Genomic DNA, 20,857 nt, shown 5'->3' with positions numbered 1-20,857 from the left:
CTCGCGGGGCTGGATCGCACTTCGCCGTGTTTCTGTGTGAGAAACAAGCTTCTCCTGTTTAAGCGACAGCTTCGTCGTTTTGTTGTTCCAGCTGAACCTAATCGTAAATAATTATGGGGCCAAAGGAGGAACTAAGGGTGCCTGCGGAGGCGGGCCCCAGGTGTTGGTGGTACTTCAGGGCCCGAGGGGCCCGTGGGGGGCCAAAGGCAGGACCGGGGCCGCGGGAGGAGCTGGGCGCCCAGGTGAACACAAGTCTTCCGGCCTGCAGGGTTTTCAGGCCGCCGGGAAGAGTTAGAAGGTCAGAAACGGCAAGGAGAGGGACTAGAAGTGATCAAGAGGAACCGCCTATGCCCACCCTCTCGCACCCTCTCCTTTTCCCACCCAGGCATCTGGCCCAAAGCCAGCGGGGCTGGGGGCGGGAGATTTTTGCCATCAACCCATTCTGGAGCCCTTTCTATCCAGGACTGGATGTTTGGGTTACTGAGCTGAGACTGAGTTGGCCACTTAAGTGCCCACAAGTTCTAGAGGAGACCAGAGTGAGCGGCCGAGGCACGGGACCCACACAGTAGGCTCCATCTCCCCACCCCTCCCGCCCCACTTCATTCCTTCATCCCCCCAACAAACACTTACTGAACATCTGCGTGCCAGGAACTGCTCTAGGTGCTGGGGACAGATCAATGAGTAAAGAGCCAAAATCCCCGTCCTGTGGAGCGTACGTGCTAACGGGGGAGATGGGTGCTAAACAGGATAAATACGAAAAATACAAAGTGATCAGTGCAAAGGAAATGAAGCTGAAAAGGGACAGGAAATACAGGGTTACATTTCAGTTAGGACAGCTAGGCAACATTTCAGAAAAGACTTTTTTAAATGTTAGCGGGGCACAGGAGACAAAATACAGTCATGTCTTGATTATGTCATTGGGGTTAACTTACTGGGTACAAACATGAAATGCCTGCATACGTGTGTCTGTGTGTGACTGACGCGGGCAGTGGCCCCACAGTCCGACAGGCCAGGGAGAGGTGTCTGGAACAGAGACCGGAGCTGGGCAGGACGGGCCTCTCAGCCCTGCCCAGTCTTCAAGCATGGCCAAGAACGGGGCCTCTGGCTGCCAGCTCTGGGCAGCATCAGCGACACCTCCTTCCAGGCTGGACGGTGCTATCTGGGAAGGAGCATGGGCCCCTGAGATTGTAGAGTCTCCTGTGTCTGGCCCTGTGGCATCAGGGGCTGGGGACAGTGAGGTGTGACCATGGGCTCTCTCCATCCTGCCCCACCCTTGTCCACCACCTCTGCCACTTTCCACTCCCGGCAGGCAGACAGGATCTGATGGGGTTTTTCCGGGTTGGGCCAGTGGCCTGACCCAGCTGGGGTCACAGGGATGGGGTGGGGACCATTCCTGGACAGTCAGGGAAGAAGAGGTATGACCCTGAGCCCCTGTGGCTGGGGGCAGGGGGCAGGTAGCAGCTTTGCCAAGAGCAAGCTGAGGTCGGAGAGGGGGGTGGTCAAAGCGCCCCCACCCCACATCCTGTTTTCAGAATGCAGGGCCCCAGCACTGTGCTTTTTCCTTTGGACTTTCTCCAGGGCAGCGTCCTCCCACCCAGGCCCACTCCCCAGGGAACCTGCACGAGGGCGGGAGGGTTCCCCGGCACGCCTAAGCAGGGGTTCACCTAGAGTTTTTCCAGACTGGGCTGGGCCCCTGAGCCAGGGAGGGGGGAAGTCACATTCCCATCCCTTCCTGAAAGTGGGCCTGGGGGTCCCCGTGGGCAGATGGAAAACCACACGGGCCCTCATGGCTGGCAGGGAGAGGAAGTGGCACCCTTCCCCCTTAAAGAGATAGGCTTGGTCACCTCCAGTGCCTGCACCCACCCAGCCCCACTGGGGACTATCGGGCTCTGGGATAGCACCTGAAAAGCCCAGCCAGGCCAGGTGGAGGACAGTTCGGTAAAAGGCTCAAGAGCTCAGGCTCTGGAACCCGCTAGGCCAGCATGAGGCTGGGACCTGGTCTTTACTGACCACGTGACTGTGGGCAAGTGGCTTAGACCCTCTGAGTCTCGGTTTCCCCCACTGTAAACAGTGCCCTCCTGCCACTGTTCAAAAGAGGATGGAACGAGATAACTGGGCTCCATACAGGGCCTGGCCCACCAGGTTCGCAGGTGAGGAGGGGCATGCTGTCTGATGGGGCAGACTTGTAAGAAGACAGAGGGGACAAACAAAACACCCTAACCTGGGAGTGTCCCCTCCCTGGCTACTCAGACCACCATCGGTCACCCTAACTCCCCTCCCCATGGGACAGCTTCCCCTGCCACCTAGGGCAGCAGGAATGGACTCTCAATTCAGAGCCTTCTGGGGGGAAAAGGAGAAGTTTTCTACATTTCACATTACAAAATAACATGTTCGTTATAGTAAATCTGGGAAATTATAGAAAAGCAGGAGGAAACCACAGACTTAATTCAACTACCAAAGCCAGCCACTCGTGATAGTTTAATGTCTTTCCATATGGGAGTTCTTCCAGACATCCCAGAGAACATTTGGTTCCCTGTAACATGGTTGAGGCCTCAACTTGAAGACACAGAGCTGGAAGGAAATGTGGGGTCAGCTGGCCCAGCCTCCTCAGTTATACCAAGCCAGGAGACTCCGGCCCGGAACTGCTGAATGACTTGTCCAAGGTGAGCAGCGGCAGACTGGAACCAGAAGCGGTTAGATGTTTGCTGCTCCCTAAACGCCAGCAGCGAACCTCCCTCCATCCGTGAAGACCATCTTCAAGGGGACACAGTTAATAGCAGATCCACGCCCCCCAGTGTGGAGGAGTCTGGCCGGCTGCCATGGCCTCCCTGGTTCCCTTGATAAAGGACATGGCTCTGGTTAACCCATCCCCCATTTCTAGGTGGAGACTTAGCTATGGGGACGCTGGGGGAGGGCTGGAAAGGGAGGGCTGGCAGCGCCCAGCAAGGGGTATGGCCCTGCATCTGTTCCCAAGGGTGGAGCCAGCCAGCAGGGTCTCCCTGTCCCTTTAAGAGAAGGGGGAGAGCGAGCCCCTCTGGCCATCCTGTCCTGTCATCCATCCGAGCCAAATCCAAAAGGGAAAATGAAAGAGAGAGCGGGAGAAGCAGGTCCCAGCCACCTCTCAAGGTCCCTCGCTCAGCTGTGACACCTCAGCTCCAGCCCCAGGGTGAGTGGGGTCGGGTGAGGGTTTGGGGACACAAGGGGCCTGTGGGACCTGTGTGAGAGGGGCAATGGGGGCTCTCAGGAGATTTGGGGGCTGGAAGCAGAGGTCACCAGGGAGGAGAGCAAAGGCCTGGGCCCGGGTTCCCACCACACTGGGGTAGGAGTGCAGGGACACCTCCAACAAGGACCCCGAGAGAGCTGTGGAAATGGGGGCTACTTTGTGTCCGCCCCCCAACCTGAGAAGAGTTCACCGCAGTACAAATGGTGAGAGAAATGGTGGAGGAGTGGGCTCCCTGGGTCTGCCACTCCCACCGCTCCCAGAGGCACCAAATGAATTGGGCCTGGAGTCCCATGTTCGTGTTCGAGGCCCCACTCTGCCCACGACATGCATCCTTGGCCATGAGGACCCTACCTGGTCTCTGCTTCCACCAGGCAAGTCAGGGGCTGGCCCTGCTGATCCCCGACACCCCTTCCAGAACCTGGAATCTGGAGGCGCACAGGGTCTAACCCACCAGGCCGCGGGCGCGTGGCTACGTCAGGGTGGGGCCCCTCCCCACCCAGCAACACCGGCCCAAAGGGAAGGGAACCCAGAGTTGAGAATCACCTGCCACACTCACCCTGAAGTTAGAGGTCTAACTGACCCCACCCCGATGGCGTGGAAGGGGCGGGGGTCCCTGACCTGCCCCAGCCTCTGACCCCGCCCTGCGTCCCCAGCGCCATGGGGGAGTGGGCGTTCCTGGGCTCGCTGCTGGACGCCGTGCAGGTGCAGTCGCCGCTCGTGGGCCGCCTCTGGCTGGTGGTGATGCTGATCTTCCGCATCCTGGTGCTGGCCACGGTGGGCGGCGCCGTGTTCGAGGACGAGCAGGAGGAGTTCGTGTGCAACACGCTGCAGCCGGGCTGCCGCCAGACCTGCTACGACCGCGCCTTCCCGGTCTCGCACTACCGCTTCTGGCTCTTCCACATCCTGCTGCTCTCGGCGCCCCCGGTGCTGTTCGTCATCTACTCCATGCACCAGGCCAGCAAGGAGGCGGGCGGCGCGGAGGCGGCGGCGTGTGCCCGCGGGCGGCCCGAGGGGCCCTGCGCGCCCTGCGCCCAGCGCGCCCGCCGCGCGCGCCGCTGCTACCTGCTGAGCGTGGCGCTGCGCCTGCTGGCCGAGCTGGCCTTCCTGGGCGGCCAGGCGCTGCTCTACGGCTTCCGCGTGGCCCCGCACTTCGCGTGCGCCGGCCCGCCCTGCCCGCACACCGTCGACTGCTTCGTGAGCCGGCCCACCGAGAAGACCGTCTTCGTGGTCTTCTACTTCGCCGTGGGGCTGCTGTCGGCGCTGCTCAGCCTGGCCGAGCTGGGCCACCTGCTCTGGAAGGGCCGCCCGCGCGCCGGGGAGCGCGACAACGGCTGCAGCCGCGCGCACGAGGAGGCGCAGAAGCTGCTCCCGCCGCCGCCGCCGCCGCCGCCGGCCCTGCCCTCCCGGCGCCCGGGCCAGGACCCCTACGCCCCACCCGCCTATGCGCACCGGGCGCCGGCCGGCGACGGCGAGGGCGGCAGCGGCCGCGGCAAGGTGTCGCTGGCCACTGGCCGCCAGGACCTGGCCATCTAGCGGCGGGCACTGCCTCGGGCGGACCGTGAGGTCCGAGGCTGGTGGGGATCCCACCAGCTCGGCGTCACTGCAGAAGCAAGAAGTGACTTCCGCGGGAACTGTCGCAGGACCTGCCGGAGCGGGAGACACGCAGTGGGGATGGCCCGCGGGGCGGCATCGCACCTGCCGGCTGCTCCCTCCCAGCTGCCGCTGGCAGCAGCCGTGCCCCGCGGAGCTGGGGGCGGAGAATGAACTCACGCAGGTCCTCGGTGCCACGATCCAGGTGGAAAGGACGGAGGACGGGGCCTGAGAGAGTGGATAGGAAGTGAGCAGAGCAGAGTGGAAGGTGGAGGGCAGTAGGTGACCCGGTTGTTTTACTGGGGACAAAAACGATTGTGATACCAGCATTCCCAGGTGCTCTCCTCAGAGAGGAGTGGCCTCCATGTGGTCTCCCTGTGAGTGTGCACACATGTACACACACGTGCACATGTAAAGCCTGTGTAAGCTCCTTGTATATGTGTGCATGTGTGAGGTCCTTGGGTGCATGCTTGCACACGGACACACGTGAGTCCTGTGTGAACTACGTGTGCACCCACGTGGACAAGTACATCCTTATGAGCTCTGAGTACATTGTGCACATGCCCCTCCTGCATGGGCTCACTAGGTGTGCACCTCTGAACTCCGTGTGTGCACACCTGTACACATGTACGTCTGGTGTGAGCTCTGAGTGTGTCCAGGATCCAATCCCCACAGCAGCCACAATGGCTCCTTCCCTACTGCCTGAACCCAGCCCACATGCAGGGGCAGAGGAGGTCTCCCTTCCTGAGAGCCCACCCAGGAAGCGGGGGAGGGGAGCACCCCGTTTCCAGGGCAGGCCTCAGTCCCCCAGGGCTGGGAGCACAACCACACTGTCCACCTTGTGGCCGGCAGGGAGGCTGGGCCCTTTCATGGAGGTGGAGTGAGGGTGGGCGTGGGGTGGGAGGGCAGCAGAGAGAGTGTTTTCCTTTCCTCTTCCATCTTCGCTCTCCCCGCCCCGCTGCTGCTTCCCTCCTCTATAAACATGGTTAAGTCCCTTCCATCCTCAGGGGGAACCTCCCCGCAAAGCAAACGTGCTCCTGGCCCTGGTTTCCCCCTTCTTCCTCCCAGGGGTTCAAAGACCTGTCTGCAGGGCCGCTTCACACCCCCTCCTGCCTCTCCCCTGCCCATCTGTCCTCCTGCTTCACCACCCCGGTGCACTGCTTTCCATAAGACCACCCAGGACCTGAGTGACAAATCCAGGGGCCTCATCAGACCCTGCTGACATGGCCCGACCTGGATACTGGCTTCCCCCTGGTTTCTGGGCTCCTAATGATACCCCATTTTCTGTTCTTAACAAGCACCATGCCCAAGTGTTAGAACATGCTGTTCCTTTGCCCAGAACAGCCACCCTCTCTCTGCAGCCTCCTTCTGCCCTAGCTAAGGCCTTTTTGGCCTCACTTGGGAAGAAGACAGATGCCTTTAGGGAGAAGCCTTCCATGGTGGCCCCCACCCCAAGTCAGAGCTAGAGGCCCCAGGGTACGATGCTTCCCCGGGAAGGAGCACCTCTCCTGCAGGTGGCATCGCTCTCCCCGTCCATGGCACATAATAGGTGCTTAGTGAGTATGTGTTGGATGAGAAACTGAAGGTGTCCCCGGGCCCAGACCATCGCCAGGCCCAAGCACTTATCCACACTGACAACAGGCACCGCCATCTCTCTGATGACAATTCAGTGTCCGCAGCCTAGACCCCTTCATACACACTTAGACTTGGGTGTCCAGCTGTTTTCCAGATACAGTCATTCACCAAGTATTTACTGAGCACCTACTATGTGTTAGGCAGTGTTTGAGATCAGCATCATCTGATAGAAATAGCACGTGAGCCACATATGTAATTTCAAGTTTCTCAATAGCCACATTAAAAAAGTAAAAGGAAACAAGTGAAATTAATTTTAGTAATATATTTTCTTTAACCCAATATACCCAAAATATCATTTCAAAGCATCACTGATATTAAAAAGTATGAAGCAGATATTTTACATTCTCTTTTTTCATACTAAGACTTGGTATGACACTTAGAGCGCGTCTCAGTTTGGACCGGCCACATTTCCAAGGCTCAGCCTCCACATGTGCCAAGTGGCTGCGCATAGAATGGGGCAGATCCAGATGCCAGGCTTTGTTGGTGAACAGCACCCGCCCTCATAGAGCTTACCTTCTGGTGGGAAGGCAGACAATAGGTGGACATAGAACATAGGCCAGGTAGCAGTAAGAGTAAGGGGAGAGAATGCCATTCCTAAGCAGGTGAGACTTAAACAGGATGTAGCAAGGGGCTGGTCATGAAGTTGTCTCCAGGAAGAGCATTTAGGTGGAGGGAATGGCAAGTACAAAGGCCCTGAGGCAGAAATGCGCTGGAGGGGAGGGAGTGCAACCGGCAAGGAGGCTGGTGTGGCTAGAGTGGAGTGAGTGACAGGGAGAGGTGACAGCCCTCAAATGCAACCCCAACATTCTTAGTTCCTTAGCTCAGTTGCTGGCACCTTCATCCACCCAAGCCACCTCCACCCAGCTGTGCCCCAGCCTGTCCTCTGCCTTCCTTCCGCATCTCAGCAATCCTCTGGTCCTCCCATTTTACCACCTAAGCATCGCCCCACTTTGCCCACTCTTCTCCCACCCTTCAGAGGCTGCCCAGGCTCAGCCCATCACCGATGGCCTGGAGAGCTCCCCGAGCCCCGCTCCTGCCTCCTCTGCTCCAACATGAGCGCTCCATTTGCTGGCTTAAAACTCTTCACCCCCGGCCGGGCCCCGTGGCTCATGCCTGTAATCCTAGCACTTTGGGAGGCCGAGGCAGGTGGATCGCTCAAGGTCAGGAGTTCGAGACCAGCCTGAGCAAGAGCGAGACCCTGTCTCTACTAAAAATAGAAAGAAATTAGCCGAACAACTAAAAATATATAGAAAAAATTAGCTCATGCCTGTAGTCCCAGCTACTCAGGAGGCTGAGGCAGGAGGATCGCTTGAGCCCAGGAGTTGGCTGCAGTGAGCTATGACGACGCCACTGCTCTCCAGCCCAAGTCACAGAGACCCTGTTTCAAAATAAAAAAAAAAAAATAGATGCAAGAATCAATGTACCGAAACACACAGCATGTTCCCTTAATTTCTCATTTATAATACAGTTGTGATAGCATATTGATTTTTGAAAGTATGTGCACAGGTATGTTATACTACATTTCATTTCAAATTCATAAAGATGTTAGAAAATATTTACTAGAGAGGAAAGGTGCCTCTGCCCACCAGCTCCCTACAGCCCGGGGCAAGGAGTTAAGGAAGGAGCTGCCGCCACCTGGTGGCTGAAGTAGAAATGGCAGGCGGCGGGAACCCTCGGCCTCTCCTTGCCAAGGGCCCGACGCCCCCCCACCTGGAGGCAGAAGGCTGGCCTCCCAAACTTCCATCACAATCCCGGGTTCTCGTTAGGTTGCCATGAGCCCCTGACCCCCAGCCCCCGTGCCATCTGCCACTCCTGCCATGAAGGTCAAGTATGTGGTCACTCCCCAAATAGAATTACTCTGCCACAAAGTGAGCCAGCCTCTGGCTTCCTCGGGACCAGGACTGTGTGTGGGCAGGGCTTGGCTTCCTCCCTCAGACCAGGGGCTCCCAGACACGGGCAGCACAGCCCCTGAGGCTGAGGGCTTCCCAGGGTGGGCCTGTCTCCTTCCTGAGGTCTCCAAGGCCCCAGCACCACTGGGCAGGCCTGGGAGGGCAGCTTGGAAGGGGGTGCACTGGCCAAACCCTTGGTCCCAGTGCTCACACCCGACCAGAGGCCCACGGCCCATGAGGAAGCCCCCATCCCGAGCCCCCTGTCCAGAGCCTGAGAGGAGAGGGTGGAGGCAGTGAGGCTAGAGGCGTGTGTAGAATAAATATAACTTTATTCTTTATCCAGTAGATCTCAGTGGAAAGCCCAACAGTAACAGGTGCACCAGCGGGCTCCAGGGGGCTGAGACCCCAACCCCGGGTCAAGGTGGTCAGGGCAGAGCCAGCTCCCCCATCCCCCAGCTGGGGGTGCAGGGGTGAGGGGAGGAGACCCCCTGTAGGCCCGTCCTGCGGGGCAGGGAGGGGGCGAGGTGTGGGGCGGGTGGGGGTGGGGGCTGGCCAGGGAAACAGAGGAACTCAGGCCAAGTGCGTGCCGGCCTGTCTACGGTCCACAGTGTGTGTGTGTGTCTGTGTGTGTCTGTGTGTGTGTCTGGGGGCCCTGCAGGGGTGCTGGTGGCTGAGGCAAGGGGCGGGGGCAGCTCAAACCCCTTAGCCAGCCCCTCAGTGGGGGCCAGAGGGCTTGGATGACATGGGCCCTGCTGGAAGGCAGCTCTGCCGGGGAGACAGGGTGCAAAACCATGCACCCCGTGTGTTTTCAGCATCCCCTGGCTTCGCCCCTGCCCTGGTCCCCATGCAAAGGCCAGGAGCCATCCCTCCAGGGGCTGCCCGGGGCTGTCCACACCCAGTGGTTAGGCAGAGGGAGGGGGGGCTGGCTATTCCCACAGCACGAGGGAGGGGACAGGGGACGGCAGGCCTCGGAAAGTTAGCACTTCACAGTCTGAAAGAGAAAACTGAGGAGGAAAAGGCTGAGGAGGGTGAGGGGGCAGAGGGACACGGGAGGGAGAGTGGGAGCCCCTCTGAGCCACTCCCCTCCCCCAGACCCACCCTCTCCAGCTCTGGATCCAGCTCCCCCCCAATACACAGCACAAATTCCTTCAGTATAAATGTGCTTAAAATGAAAATTCTTATTAAAAAAAATCAAAACCAAAAAAATTAAAAACAAAACCAGCGAGAATTAATACCTGGGGGTTGGTACGGCAAGGTATGTACAGGGGGAACCCCCACCCCGAGCCCACCCCTCTGTCACCAACCAAGGCAGGGGGCAGGCTGAGGTTCCCCAGCTGGGGAGCAATGGCTTGTGAGTTCTGAGGACGGGGAGCCGGGTCCCGGCATTTGCTGGTGATGACGATGCGGCGAGGTGGGCAGAGGGGTACCTTGATGAACACGAGGCCCCTAGGCCCCACCCTGAGGCCCAGGACCAGGGGTCCTCGCTCAGTTCACGGCCTTGGCCCCTGACGTCAGCCCAGGCTGGGGGGCGGGCAGTCCACTGAGGGCCCAGGCCTCTGTCCAGGGAGTTGCTGCCTCCTCCCTCCCGTCCCCCAGGGGAGGTCCCCCTGTACTGTCTGGGAGGACAGGTGGGGGCAGGGCTGGCAGGGGTCGCATGGTCGGTAGAAAGGCAGAGAAAAGCCAGGCTGTGGGGCGAGGGCTGTGTCCATGTGGCGCAGGCGGTCACGGGGAGTGGGTGGCCGGGCTGCTTCTGTTTGAGCTTGGGCTGAGGCTGGGGCTACAGCTGCCTGGTGGTGGGGCCAGGCCACCCCCTTCCCGCCCCCCGCCCCCCGGCTGTCCACTCAGAGTGTCCAGGCCCTCCGAGTTCTCCAGCATTTCCTGGATGAGAGGCGGCATGGAGCCCGGGATCTCCATCTTCAGCGTGATCACCCGCTCAGCCCCTGCGGGAAAGGGGGGGCAGAGGTCAGCGCCCTGGCCCACTCTCCCGGCCCCAGCAAGCCCGGCTCTAGGAAGGACAGTCCCTGGGGGTGGGAGGATCAATGCTACCACTATGTCAGCATCCACCAGACACTGAATCTGGGACCCAGTTCTTTGACATGAGCCAGCTTTCTTAAGCCCCCAAGTCCAGGGCCTTGTGGCAATGGGGCAAAGTGGTTTGAGCTCTGGCTCCAGGGTCAGACTGCCTGCCTGGGTTTGACACTGGGCCCTTCCTCGGTGCTGTGCACCATCCTACTGACACCTCTGTAAACACCACCATTATTCCCATTCTCAATGGGAAACTGAGGCTCAGAGCTCTTAAGCGACCTGCTCAAGGACACACACCCACAAGGTCTGGTTCCAGAGCCATGCCCTGAACTACCATGCAAAAGTATCTTAGGGCACGCAGGCAGGAGGTCACCTGGGCACGGTGCAGTTTTGGGGGCCCTTAGTCTAGACACAGATGGGAACAGGTTGAGTGCAGATGACTGTGTTGCCCTGGCAAAGACGTGGGGTGCTGGCTTGGATGTGGGGGTCCTGGCCTGGGCACGGACAGTGGGGTCCTGGGTCAGAGGCACCCTCTGCTCTGGGAGCCTCACCCTTCGCACTGATGCTTCGCAGGTCTGTGATCTTCATCAGCATCTTGGGGAACATGTGCGGGCGGCTGGGCCTCCGTTTCCGCACGTAGACCTTCAGCGCCTCGAGCAGCGGCTCCTGCAGCATGTCCACCCTGTCCGGCTGCTCCAGGTCCTGCCGGTCTGAGGAAGCAAAGAGCCACCCACTGAGCAGCTGCCCCTGCCAAGCTGGGAACACAGCTGCATTCCCAGCCGTGGCCACCGGGGCGCGCGCTTGCCCAGGCCACAGCCCAGGCGGTCCAGCTGGGTGGCTCCCCAGGGCACCCCAGGGCACGCGGTCTCTGAGCTACGATGGGACAGAAGCCCTTACATGTGGGAAAACAGGAGCTGAGGGCGGGGTTACCCAAGGCCCTTCCTTACAGCCCATTAATGGGATGAAACCCCCAAACACAGGCAGTGCTGCCCCAGACAGAGGAAGGATGCCCAGACAGGCCACCCACTCCCACCTGTTATTACTCTGGAAACAGCATGACATGGCAGAAATCACAACAAAATAATAAAGGCAACTAATGTTTACTGGGCACACTGCACATTATTACCACCTTAATTCTCCCATCAACTATGAGATAGAGACCATTATTGGCCCCATTTTACACTAACAGAGGCTCAGAGACGTTTAGCAACCTGCTCAAGGTCACACAGCTGGCCAGAAGCTGAACCTGGGTGGTCTGACCCTCAAGCCCTCACTCAACCCCTCTAAACCAGGAGGGCTGCCCAGAAATAGGGAACAGGACTCAGGCCCCAGCACCACTGCCTTGCTGCCTGGCTGCAGACCAGACGCTGCCCTCTGCGCCTCGGCTTTCTCCTCTGAGACCAGGGGCTGCACCCCCCCCACCCCGTGTCTGACCACCAGCCCCAGCCCCACCCACCTCCACAGATGAGGCAGATGGCGCTGAGCAGCCCCGTCTCAGCATCGTCCATCTCCAAGGGCAGCAGCTGATTGGCGAAGGCAAAGACCAGGTCGGTGAGGGGGCCGAAGCCAGCATTGTGCATCTGGGTCCGGTTCAGGGTCAGCCCATCCGAGAAGGTCATCGTATCCTGCTCGGGCGTGTACCGCGTGCAGATCCGCAGGATCTGGGTGCAGAGGATGCGCAGGTTCAGGGCCTAAGCCCCAACCACTCCGAGCACTCCTGCACCGGCATTCCCCAGGGGACCACCTGGCAGGCAGCCAGAGCAGTGCTGTCTGATGAATCCTCTACAATGATGGAAAGGTTCTACATCTGCACCATCTAATACGGTAGCCACCAACCCCATGTGGCTACTGAGAACTTGAAATGTGGCTAATGCAATTGAGGAACTGAATTGAGTTTAATTTTAATTAATTTAAATAGTCACACGTGGCCAGTGGCTACTATACTGGATGGTGCAGGTCTGGGTCATCCTGCCTCCATGCAGAGAGTTTAGAGGGGAACTAGAATTTCCAGGAGACAAAGAACATGATAGCTGTACACATACAGTTCCCAGGATAGGGCACACAAGAGGAGCTCAATAAACGAGCACCAGCTGGAACGGTGCTGAACCCTGACCGGGCCTCCTGCATCTGGGGCATGGGAGTGGGACGCTGCCCTGCAAGCAGCACCCCGCGCCTCCCAACCCTCGCCCACCTCAGTGTTCAATCAGAGGCAACCCCAAGGAAACCCACCAAATCCCAGGCTCCCTACGTTGCAGGTGGCCCAGAGGGAACAGGTGGACTGGGCCTTGTCATGGACAACAGGGGGGACAGTCCTCTTTACAGCCTTGGCTTTGGCAGTTCCTGCCATCCCTCCCCACTCCCCCTCCCCCACCCCCTGCACCTGCCTCCAGCTCAGGCTGACCAAGTGCCCTGCAGTCCCCTGAACCCAGCATGGCCTCACAGCAGCACCTTTCACCTCCTGCTCCTAAGTCAGGGACACCCTCTCACCTGCCCCTTCTACAAACCCCTAGTGCCACCTCCTCTGGGATGTCTTCCCTGGGACCCAGGCAGTCAGCGGCCCTCCCCCCATCTCCAGCCAACTTTTATCACAGTTTTGCAACCTCTGTTGACTTATCTGTTGCCTCCACCACATGGAAGGTTTTCAAGAGGGGATGGTCTTGTGGTTCACCTCTGGGTTCCTGACACCCAGCTCAAGGACTGGCCAGAGGGTCCTAGGTGAACCTTTATTACAGACTAAATGGATGGACGCGTGGGTGGGTGGCTGGATAGAGATTCGCCAGTAGATGGAGAGAGGGTGGATGACGCACGTGCAGGGGAACGAGTGAACCATGCATACCTGGGTGCTGAGTGGCTAAGTGGACAGGTGGACAGGTGGATACACGGGGAAGAGAAGAGTGGAATGTGGGCAGTGAGCATTTGGACAGGGCAATTCCAGGTGGACGTTTAGGAGGGTGGCTGTTGGCTGCACGGATGTCTACCAAGGCAGAGGGGCAGTGCCCAGGGGGCAGGAGGCAGACCCTCACCAGGATGTCCAGGCAGGCAGCCTTGAGGAGGGTGATCTGGTCGGCGATGGTGAGGGTGGTGAAGCCGGGCAGTTGCTTGGCAAACTCCACAGTCTTAATGATGCACTTGGTGGAGAGTTCACTGAACTTGTCCCAGAGGTCAATGTCCAGAGAGACACGTTGTTCTGAGCTGTTGTTCTGGGGCAAGGGGGAGAGTGAGGGCCTTCTCCTCCCCAGCACCCCTTCTCGGCTGGGCTCCACCAGCCCCCACAGGCCTGCCCTCTCCCCGGCCTGCACTTCCTGAGAGCTCCTTGGGAGGAGGCAGCAGGAGGAAGGAGAAGAAGGGAAAGGGGAGGATGTGGAGGCCCAGCCAGGGCTGAGGAGCGAACGCCTGGCAGAAGGGGTGCCCCGGGTGGGGGCTGTCCTGGCCCTATGGCACAGCCCGCCCAGCCAGGCAGGGGAGCCATACCGTAGTGTATTTGCCCAGCTGGCAGAGGGCGGGGAAGGTCTCCTGGTGCGCTTTGCGCACTTTCTCGATGAGTTCCCCCACCTCCGGCGTTAGCGTGTAGCTCTCAGAGCACTCGGGCTTGGGCACCTCCTTCTTCTTCTTGTTTCGGTCGTTCCTCACAGCTGTGGAGGGCAGAGAAGCAGGTTAGAGGGCAGCTGTGGGCAGCGCTCTGGCCCCAGAAGCCAGGTCCATCCCCAGCATGAGCTCTTCTCACCAGAGAGCTGCCAGCTACTAGCTACTGGGGAGGTCACCCCAGCTGGTAAGCGTGTGCGCGCGCACACACACACACACACACACACACACACACACACACACGCACGAGCAGACAGCGCATGGCCACATGCTCCAGCCCTCCATGCTCACCCGACCCACACACCAAGTTCTGCCCCGTGACCACAGCTGTGGCCTGGCACACAGACCCCCATGGCCAGCCGCAGTGCCGCCCCCTGTGCGTCTACTCCAGCCCACACTCCAGGTGTGCATCGCCCTCCTCTGTGCTCTGCCTCCTGCCCCCAGAAAGGACCTGCTCCTGCCTCCACTCAGCCGTCCTGGCAGCAGTCTCCCTGGGGGTCCCTGGGACCGGCTCTGAGCAGCTCCTTGGGCAGGCGGGGAGCAGGCTCCCCAGCCGGAGAGTGGGGGGCCGGCGGGAGGATCTCTCGGCCCATTAGCTGGGGAGCTGACAAATCACCAGGGGCGCTGAGCCGCACACACCACTCGGCTTTAAAGAAGCGATGGGGTCGTTACCAGCCGATTATCCCAGACACACAATCACTCACAGGGCCGGTGGTGGCTGCTGCTGACGCGGGAGGAAGAGGGGGTAGGGGGAGGGGGCCCGGGAAGGGGGTAGCTGGCATAATTTGGAGATCACTCATGTCGATTCTGCAAATTCAATAAAGTGCAGGGGAGAGAAAGGAGAGGGAGAGGGAAAGTGGGGGGATAATTTGGGAAGAGAAAATTGCAGCTGTGACAAGACGTTTATCATTCAGAAGCTTTAATTCTATTGAAATGGCAGCTGCTCAGCTCCAGGGCACAGAGCAGCCGGGGGGAGGGGGAGCTGGCGGTGGGAGGGAGAAGGGGTCCCCACCCTGGTCCTTCTGCCAGAGAAGGTGGCACACACAGAGAGAGCAGGAGGTGATGGACAAGGTTCCAGGACAAGGTTATGCAAAAGGTTCCAGGCTGGTGGGTCCCAAGTTGCTACCCACTCTGCAATGGCGAGCCACCACTTTCTGGGCCCAGGACAAGGCACCCTCCACTCTCCTGCAGCAGGATACTCCAGGTCCCTTCCACTCCTTTCTGGGGCTCTTCATGCATGAGTCAGAACCATCTCTCCCCCATGCTCCCTCCCCACTTCCCTCTTCACTGCCCTCCCCACAAAGGGCTAGGGGGTCCTGCAGCCCCCTCCCCCACCCCATCCCCCAAGGCACAAGCTCCATGGCAACGGCCACGCAGACAAGGAGGCGTCTGTCAGCGTCATTTATCTCTGACATCATCAATCACCGGTCACCACGGCAACACCCATGATTCAACACCAGAGGGTCTCCCCGTCCAGCCTTTCCCTCCCCTCCTTCCTCAGGCCTCAGCTGGGCCCAAACTGGAAACCCCCACTCTTCTGGGATCTGAGAAGTCCCAATTCCGTCTTCTAACTCCAAGTCCCAGGCTTAACTAGACAATGGCTCTGGATCCTTGTGGCAGCTCCCCAGACCCCCAACACACGTAAATCCCAACCTAGCACCCCTCAAAGTACAGACCCCTCCCCCGCTGAGACACACAATGAGAAGGGGCTCAGGTATGCCTCTGAGCCCCACGCCCGAGCCACGCGGGGCCGGGCAGAAAGCCGTCCTCAGAGCAATACACATGCACACGGCACAAGTGCACACAGTCAGCCACGCACACACAGGAACAGTCCCACGTACGGGCACCTGAGCACCGACCTGCACACCAGGCACACAGCCAGACAGGTCCTGACAGCCACATACAAACCGTCCTTGACCACAAGACTGCACGCCACGGCATCTGTGTTCACGTGTGTGCACACACATCCACAGAGCTCTGCTCCCTGGGCTGCTGGGAGCACCTCAGGCCCCACCTGGGCCAGGGCTTGGCCCCCAGGCCCCGGCCCCCGGCCCCCGGCCCCACAGCACTCACACTCCTTGGACATGCCCACTTCGAAGCACTTCTGCAGTCGGCAGTACTGGCAGCGATTCCGGGTCACTTTGTTAATGATGCAGTTCTTGTCCCGGTGACACGTATACACCATATTCTTCTGGATGCTGCGGCGGAAGAAGCCCTGGGAATAGAGGGGAGGGAGTCAGGTCACCCACACCCACAGTAGGGGTGGTGCCCACCCTGTGGTCCCAGCCACAGGGGAGAGGGCCAAGCCAGCTGCTGCCCCCAAGCCTTTGCCCAACAGCTACCTAAGCAGGCCAGAAATGGTGGGGAGAATGATTCACCCAGAAGGATCCTCAGGAGAATCCCAGTATCTCCCTCCATGCTGCAGGGTGGGCAGGAGTCTTCCCCCACCCTGCACCCACACACCTGACTTCTGCCTTCTAAGGAAGACCCCAGGGCTGCTCGAGTTGGAAGGCATAGAGCTACACAGGAGAGAGGCCAAGGTCTGGAACCTACAGCCCTGAACTCAGAACATAGGAACAGAAGACAAGCAGGAAGAGGCCAAGAAGACAGACACAAGCTGGCCAGAGAGACAGAGGTGCACACACACGCTCACACACACTCAGGAGCGGGGCAGAAAGATTCACCAACCAGAGAGATGTGCACTGACCACTCACAGAGACAGACCCCGGCTGGTCAGGGGCTCTCCATACCGGCCAGCCAGAGAGAGAAACCAGGACCAGCCAGGAACAACCAGACAGGACAGACAGATACACAGTCTGGGGCCTTGTGCTTTGCCCTTGACCTTTGTGCCACACCTGGGGATAGCTACTCCAGGCTGAGGGGCAGCCCAGAGCCCCAAGTCCCAAAGCTATGCCTTTCTGAGCCCAGTCTCTGGAGGAAGAAACCAATACAGAGGCTCAGGCCCTAGGGAAGCAGAAGCCAGGCCCAGAGCTGCTGAGAAGGCCCAGCTACATCTGCATCCTGGAGCCTAACCTGAGGGTGGCGGAATCCAGCCAGATACCAGGGAGCCCACAGCCTGGGCACTGAAGGGGAGGCCAAGGCAGGGTGCCTGCTCCTAACTGCCTCCTGCCAGGCCGCCATGGCAAGGTTCAGGCAGGGCCACTGGGGGCAGGCCTCCTGGGTCCCCAGCCAAGAGCCTGTTGGCAGCCAGCTCACCATGGCAACTTGGGCAGCGGTGGCAGAGCAGGCGTAGGCCCTGCCAGCTGGAGGATGGAAACAGGGAGAAGAGACGAGGCAGGAGGGGACGTCTGGTTTGGGGGAGCCCTGCTCATCCATGGCGGAGGTTCTACCGCAGGCGTCCCTTCCTCCTCCAAGGCTGCTGCCAACTGCCACATCAAAACAAGGGCAGCAGCTTCAGGGACATCCTCCTATTCCCAACTACATACTCCCAGGAAATGGAAGTGGGGACATCCCATTGACCCAGTCAAGACTGCCTTTCCCAGTGACCCCCTGGACTCACCTTGCAGCCCTCACAGGCGCTGACCCCATAGTGGTAGCCTGAGGATTTGTCTTGACAGACAAAGCAAGGCTTGTAGATGCGGGGGAGGGGAGGTGGCGAGGGTGGGCTGGGCACTATCTCTTCCGAACTGCTGCTCTGGGTCTCAATGGCTAGAGAAAAAAGAAAGGAGGGGGCAGTTAGAGACCCAGGTCACCATCCTTAATACTGTGCCCCGCCCTGCCTCATGGTCTCTCCCAGGAGCCTCTCCCAGCTTCCCCATCGCGGTTGGATTCAAACTGTGGAGCAGGGATGTCTCAGAAAAGCTGAGACTCCCCAGCCAGACTCAGGGGAGGAGGCTGCCAATGGAGCCTGCAGCACCCCACCACTCCTATCGCCCCAGGACTCCCACCCTCACAACCAGAAAGACCAGATTACACACCATCAGATTTGTACGTGTGCCACGACTATACTTGGGGAACTGGGGTGGAAGTCGTACTGATTCTAAAGCCCTGCCCCTGGGCAGCCTGGCCCCCTTCTCCCCCAAGTTAAGAAGGAGTTAAGGCCTGAAGAGGAGGGAGGGAAGAGGACACAAGCTGGGGGCAGAGGAAACTGGGGTCAACAGGATATTCAAAGGCGGCCACTCCCCCACCCCCTCTGCTTCCGCTCCCCCCTCCACCCCTTTCTGCCAGCAGCCACAACCCCTCCTCCACCCAAACAATCCCCTAGCCAGGGACCCAACGCAGGGTGTGCAAAGAAGAGTCACAAATGTTGGGGACTCCCTGGGATGGGTAGGGGGACCCTCTGGACACGAAGAGTCCTCCCTGGCCCCAGAAGCCCATCATTCTGGGTACTCCTGTCTGGAGAGGGGAAGCCATGACAAAGGGGGTCTGTTCCTATCAATGCTCTGTCTGTCTGGCCTCAATAATATGTCCGGGTTACTATCCCCTCCCCTCCTGCTATTCAGCTCCAAGAGGGCAGCCAGGAGGGGTGACCCAGCCAGTAGGGGCAGCCCCCATTGGCCAAAACCTCCCCAGTGCATGGCTCCATGCCCATCGCCCCAGGCAGAATAGGCTGGGCTGGGTGGGAGCTGTCTGTCCCGAGGCCTGGGCAGCTGGGGGGTGAAGGGTGCTAGATGAGAACTATAACCGAGGCAATCCCCGATTCCCAAGTGGCTGCCTAGCATCCTCCTGAAGCCCTTGCCACATTCACTTGTCCAAGGCCAAAGATGGGCGAGGATGCCTCCCTGAGCAGATAGGTCCCTGCCTCTTCCCATACTCAGAATCCTTCCTAACCTCACCCCAAACTCCAGCATGTGAGGTTCTGGCATTTTCCAGGCCCAAGCACCTTACAGCCATGAGTCACACGGCCTCCACGTCCAGGCACAGAGAAAGGAAGTGTAGGCACACTGGGGGCTGGCTGTGCGCTACCACCCTCCCCCTTACCTGCAGACACACCAGGGGCTGCCAGGCGGCTGATGACAGGGAACCAGGCCAACAACCTTGGCAGGGCTTCCCTGGCTCTTAGTAGGGTCTGGGCACCAGTTCCCTGGTCAGTGCTGCTGAGACCCCAGGTCCCCTCCCCTGTCCAGAGATCCGCCTGCCGCAAAGGGACCATCCACACCCACACCCCTACCAGTCTGCAGACTCTTCATTGACCTCCCCCAGCCCTCTGCTCCTCACCCAAACACGAACTGCCCCGGCCTGGTTTTCTCCCACCTCACTCTCCCCAGGCCAGAGGAGCAAATCAGACAGGCCAGAGGCCAGAGAACAGCTGCTGGGGTGGGGGGGCAAGCTTGGGGGGCCTGGGTGAGGCCAGAAGGCAGAGGGGGTGAGCCACAAAGGAGCCCTTTGTTGTGCTAACTTTTTCCAAGACGTAAAAGCAGTAACAATAGACAATCCAGACTGGTGGGGGGATGTCAAGGACAAGGGGGTGTGGTGTGGTGGGGTGGGGGGACCTCGGCCTAGAATCCTGCTCAGCATTCCAACAAGCAGAGGAAAAAGGCATTGACCTCTCCTCCCTCCTAATCCACCCTTTGCCCTTGGCCCTGCCTCTCCCAAGGCCCCACCTCTAAAGTGAACCAGACTGGAGAGGGAGCAATGACTGAAGGCGCTTTGGGGTACAGAGCGGAGGCGGAGGGCAGGCAGATGGGCATGGGGAGACATGGGATACTGAGACGAGGGGCAACAGCTCTAAGGTCAGAGGGGCAAAGACCCATCGAAATTTGGAAGCAAAGCAAAGTCCAGAGGGTGTTTATAGAACTGAAAGAATGTGCTTTTCAAAATTATTTTTTGGCAGGATCGGAAAGATGACCCGAGGCAGGGGCTACAGTTGGGCTGGGTGAGGCCTCCTTTCAGCCCACCCTACAGGGCTGGCTGCCTTTCAGGCTGTAACAGTCTACACCCTTACCCCATCCCCACCTGTCACCCAGGTAACCCAGATCTGAGGTTTCTTGCTCTGCCCTTTGAACCCAGGGCTTGAGGCCCAGTCCCCACCTCTCTAGGCCTCCAGCCAGCAGCCTAGGTGAGGTAGAAGGACCAAGGCAAACGCATGGGGAACTTCAGGACCCTCACTGTCTCTGCAAGTGAGGACACAGCTATAACTCCCTGCACACACAGGTGGAGGAGGAGGGACTGCCCTGGCCGGGCCCCTCCCCACTAACCTCCCTCCCCAGAGGTCCCAGCCCACAAATCTCTTCTCTTCCTGCAGAAGGACTCAGGCTGGAGAAGGACCACACCTTCTCAGCTCAAAGTTCCAGCGCCCAGCGAGGGCTGGAACCAGCCCAGGAAGCCAGGCGTCCCCTCCCGCCAACGCTGCCAGGGTGCCCCTCCCTCGCTCCCCCATCCTGCTCGGCGCACAGCGCTCTGGATTCCCCACGCCCCAGAGCCGTTCGCAGGCTCGCACAAGGGGCCGGTTTCCTGGAGGAGATCAGCAGGAAATCAGCCGGGCCCCTGGCCAGCGCTCCCCTCCCAATCCAGCTGGCGCCCGCTCCTCCTCGCAACCTCTGGGGACGGTTGGGGAGGGGGTGCAGGGCCCTCTGTGCCGCCCTTCCTCCTCCTGGGGAGCGGGTGGGGGTGGCTCTGGGTGTAGCGCGCGGCAGGCTGCGGAAGAAGGCCCCTAGCCCAGCCTGCCTGATAAGCATCTCTCCCCCTCCCCCCACTACGGGCATCCACGTGCTTCACATTCTTGGACGTCTGGGAGCAGGCGGAGGCGTGAGTGGCGGAGATTGGTGGGGGACAGATGGGGAGCCCATCCTGCGCACCCCTGTCCTCTAATGCACCGAAATAGGGGCTCTGGGGAGGGAGGCAAGATTCCCCAGGGCCCTCTAGGACCCAGGAGACCACCTCCTCCCACAGCCAACCTGCTCTCTCTTCCCACCTTCCTTGAAGGTGAAGGGCAGAGTGGAGAATCCCCCAA

At 59.7% G+C, this 20,857-nt stretch overlaps 2 protein-coding genes across 12 annotated transcripts in view; one reads left to right on the top strand and one right to left on the bottom strand.

Moving 5' to 3' along the window:
* Window positions 1-6: 6 nt before the first annotated feature.
* GJD3 (gap junction protein delta 3) lies at window positions 7-7,621 on the top strand. Of its 4 annotated transcripts, none has more exons than XM_045526437.1 (2): window positions 7-103; window positions 269-7,621. In XM_045526437.1, exon 2 carries the CDS (start codon window positions 3,881-3,883, stop codon window positions 4,754-4,756), a length of 876 nt encoding a protein of 291 aa, XP_045382393.1. In that variant the 5' UTR covers window positions 7-103; window positions 269-3,880; the 3' UTR covers window positions 4,757-7,621. The 4 variants fall into 4 exon arrangements, with proteins under 4 accessions (XP_045382393.1, XP_045382395.1, XP_045382392.1 ...); XM_045526439.1 differs by having other exon boundaries at window positions 7-2,663; window positions 3,013-7,621; XM_045526436.1 differs by having other exon boundaries at window positions 7-3,166; window positions 3,877-7,621.
* A 1,874-nt stretch (window positions 7,622-9,495) lies between these two features.
* The window catches only part of RARA (retinoic acid receptor alpha), a 34,235-nt gene continuing 22,873 nt past the window's right edge, over window positions 9,496-20,857 (bottom strand). For all 8 annotated transcript variants that reach the window (XM_045526427.1, XM_045526429.1, XM_045526432.1 and 5 more), the window contains 7 exons: window positions 17,465-17,613; window positions 16,018-16,159; window positions 13,834-13,994; window positions 13,386-13,562; window positions 11,819-12,023; window positions 10,914-11,072; window positions 9,496-10,277 (listed from right to left, as the gene is read on the bottom strand). In XM_045526427.1, coding sequence (XP_045382383.1) covers window positions 10,060-10,277; window positions 10,914-11,072; window positions 11,819-12,023; window positions 13,386-13,562; window positions 13,834-13,994; window positions 16,018-16,159; window positions 17,465-17,613 — 1,211 coding nt within the window. In that variant the 3' untranslated portion in view covers window positions 9,496-10,059. The remainder of the gene's footprint in view (window positions 10,278-10,913; window positions 11,073-11,818; window positions 12,024-13,385; window positions 13,563-13,833; window positions 13,995-16,017; window positions 16,160-17,464; window positions 17,614-20,857) is intronic.

Source organism: Lemur catta, chromosome 15, assembly GCF_020740605.2.
Source record: "Lemur catta isolate mLemCat1 chromosome 15, mLemCat1.pri, whole genome shotgun sequence".
NCBI lineage: Eukaryota > Metazoa > Chordata > Mammalia > Primates > Lemuridae > Lemur > Lemur catta.
The sequence above is the reverse complement of the archived record's forward strand: the minus strand, read 5'-3'. Positions and strand labels throughout refer to the sequence as shown.

Excerpts from the sequence above, each read along its gene's own strand:
- GJD3 (XM_045526437.1), top strand. The coding sequence starts at position 3,881 with ATGGGGGAGTGGGCGTTCCTGGGCTCGCTGCTGGACGCCGTGCAGGTG.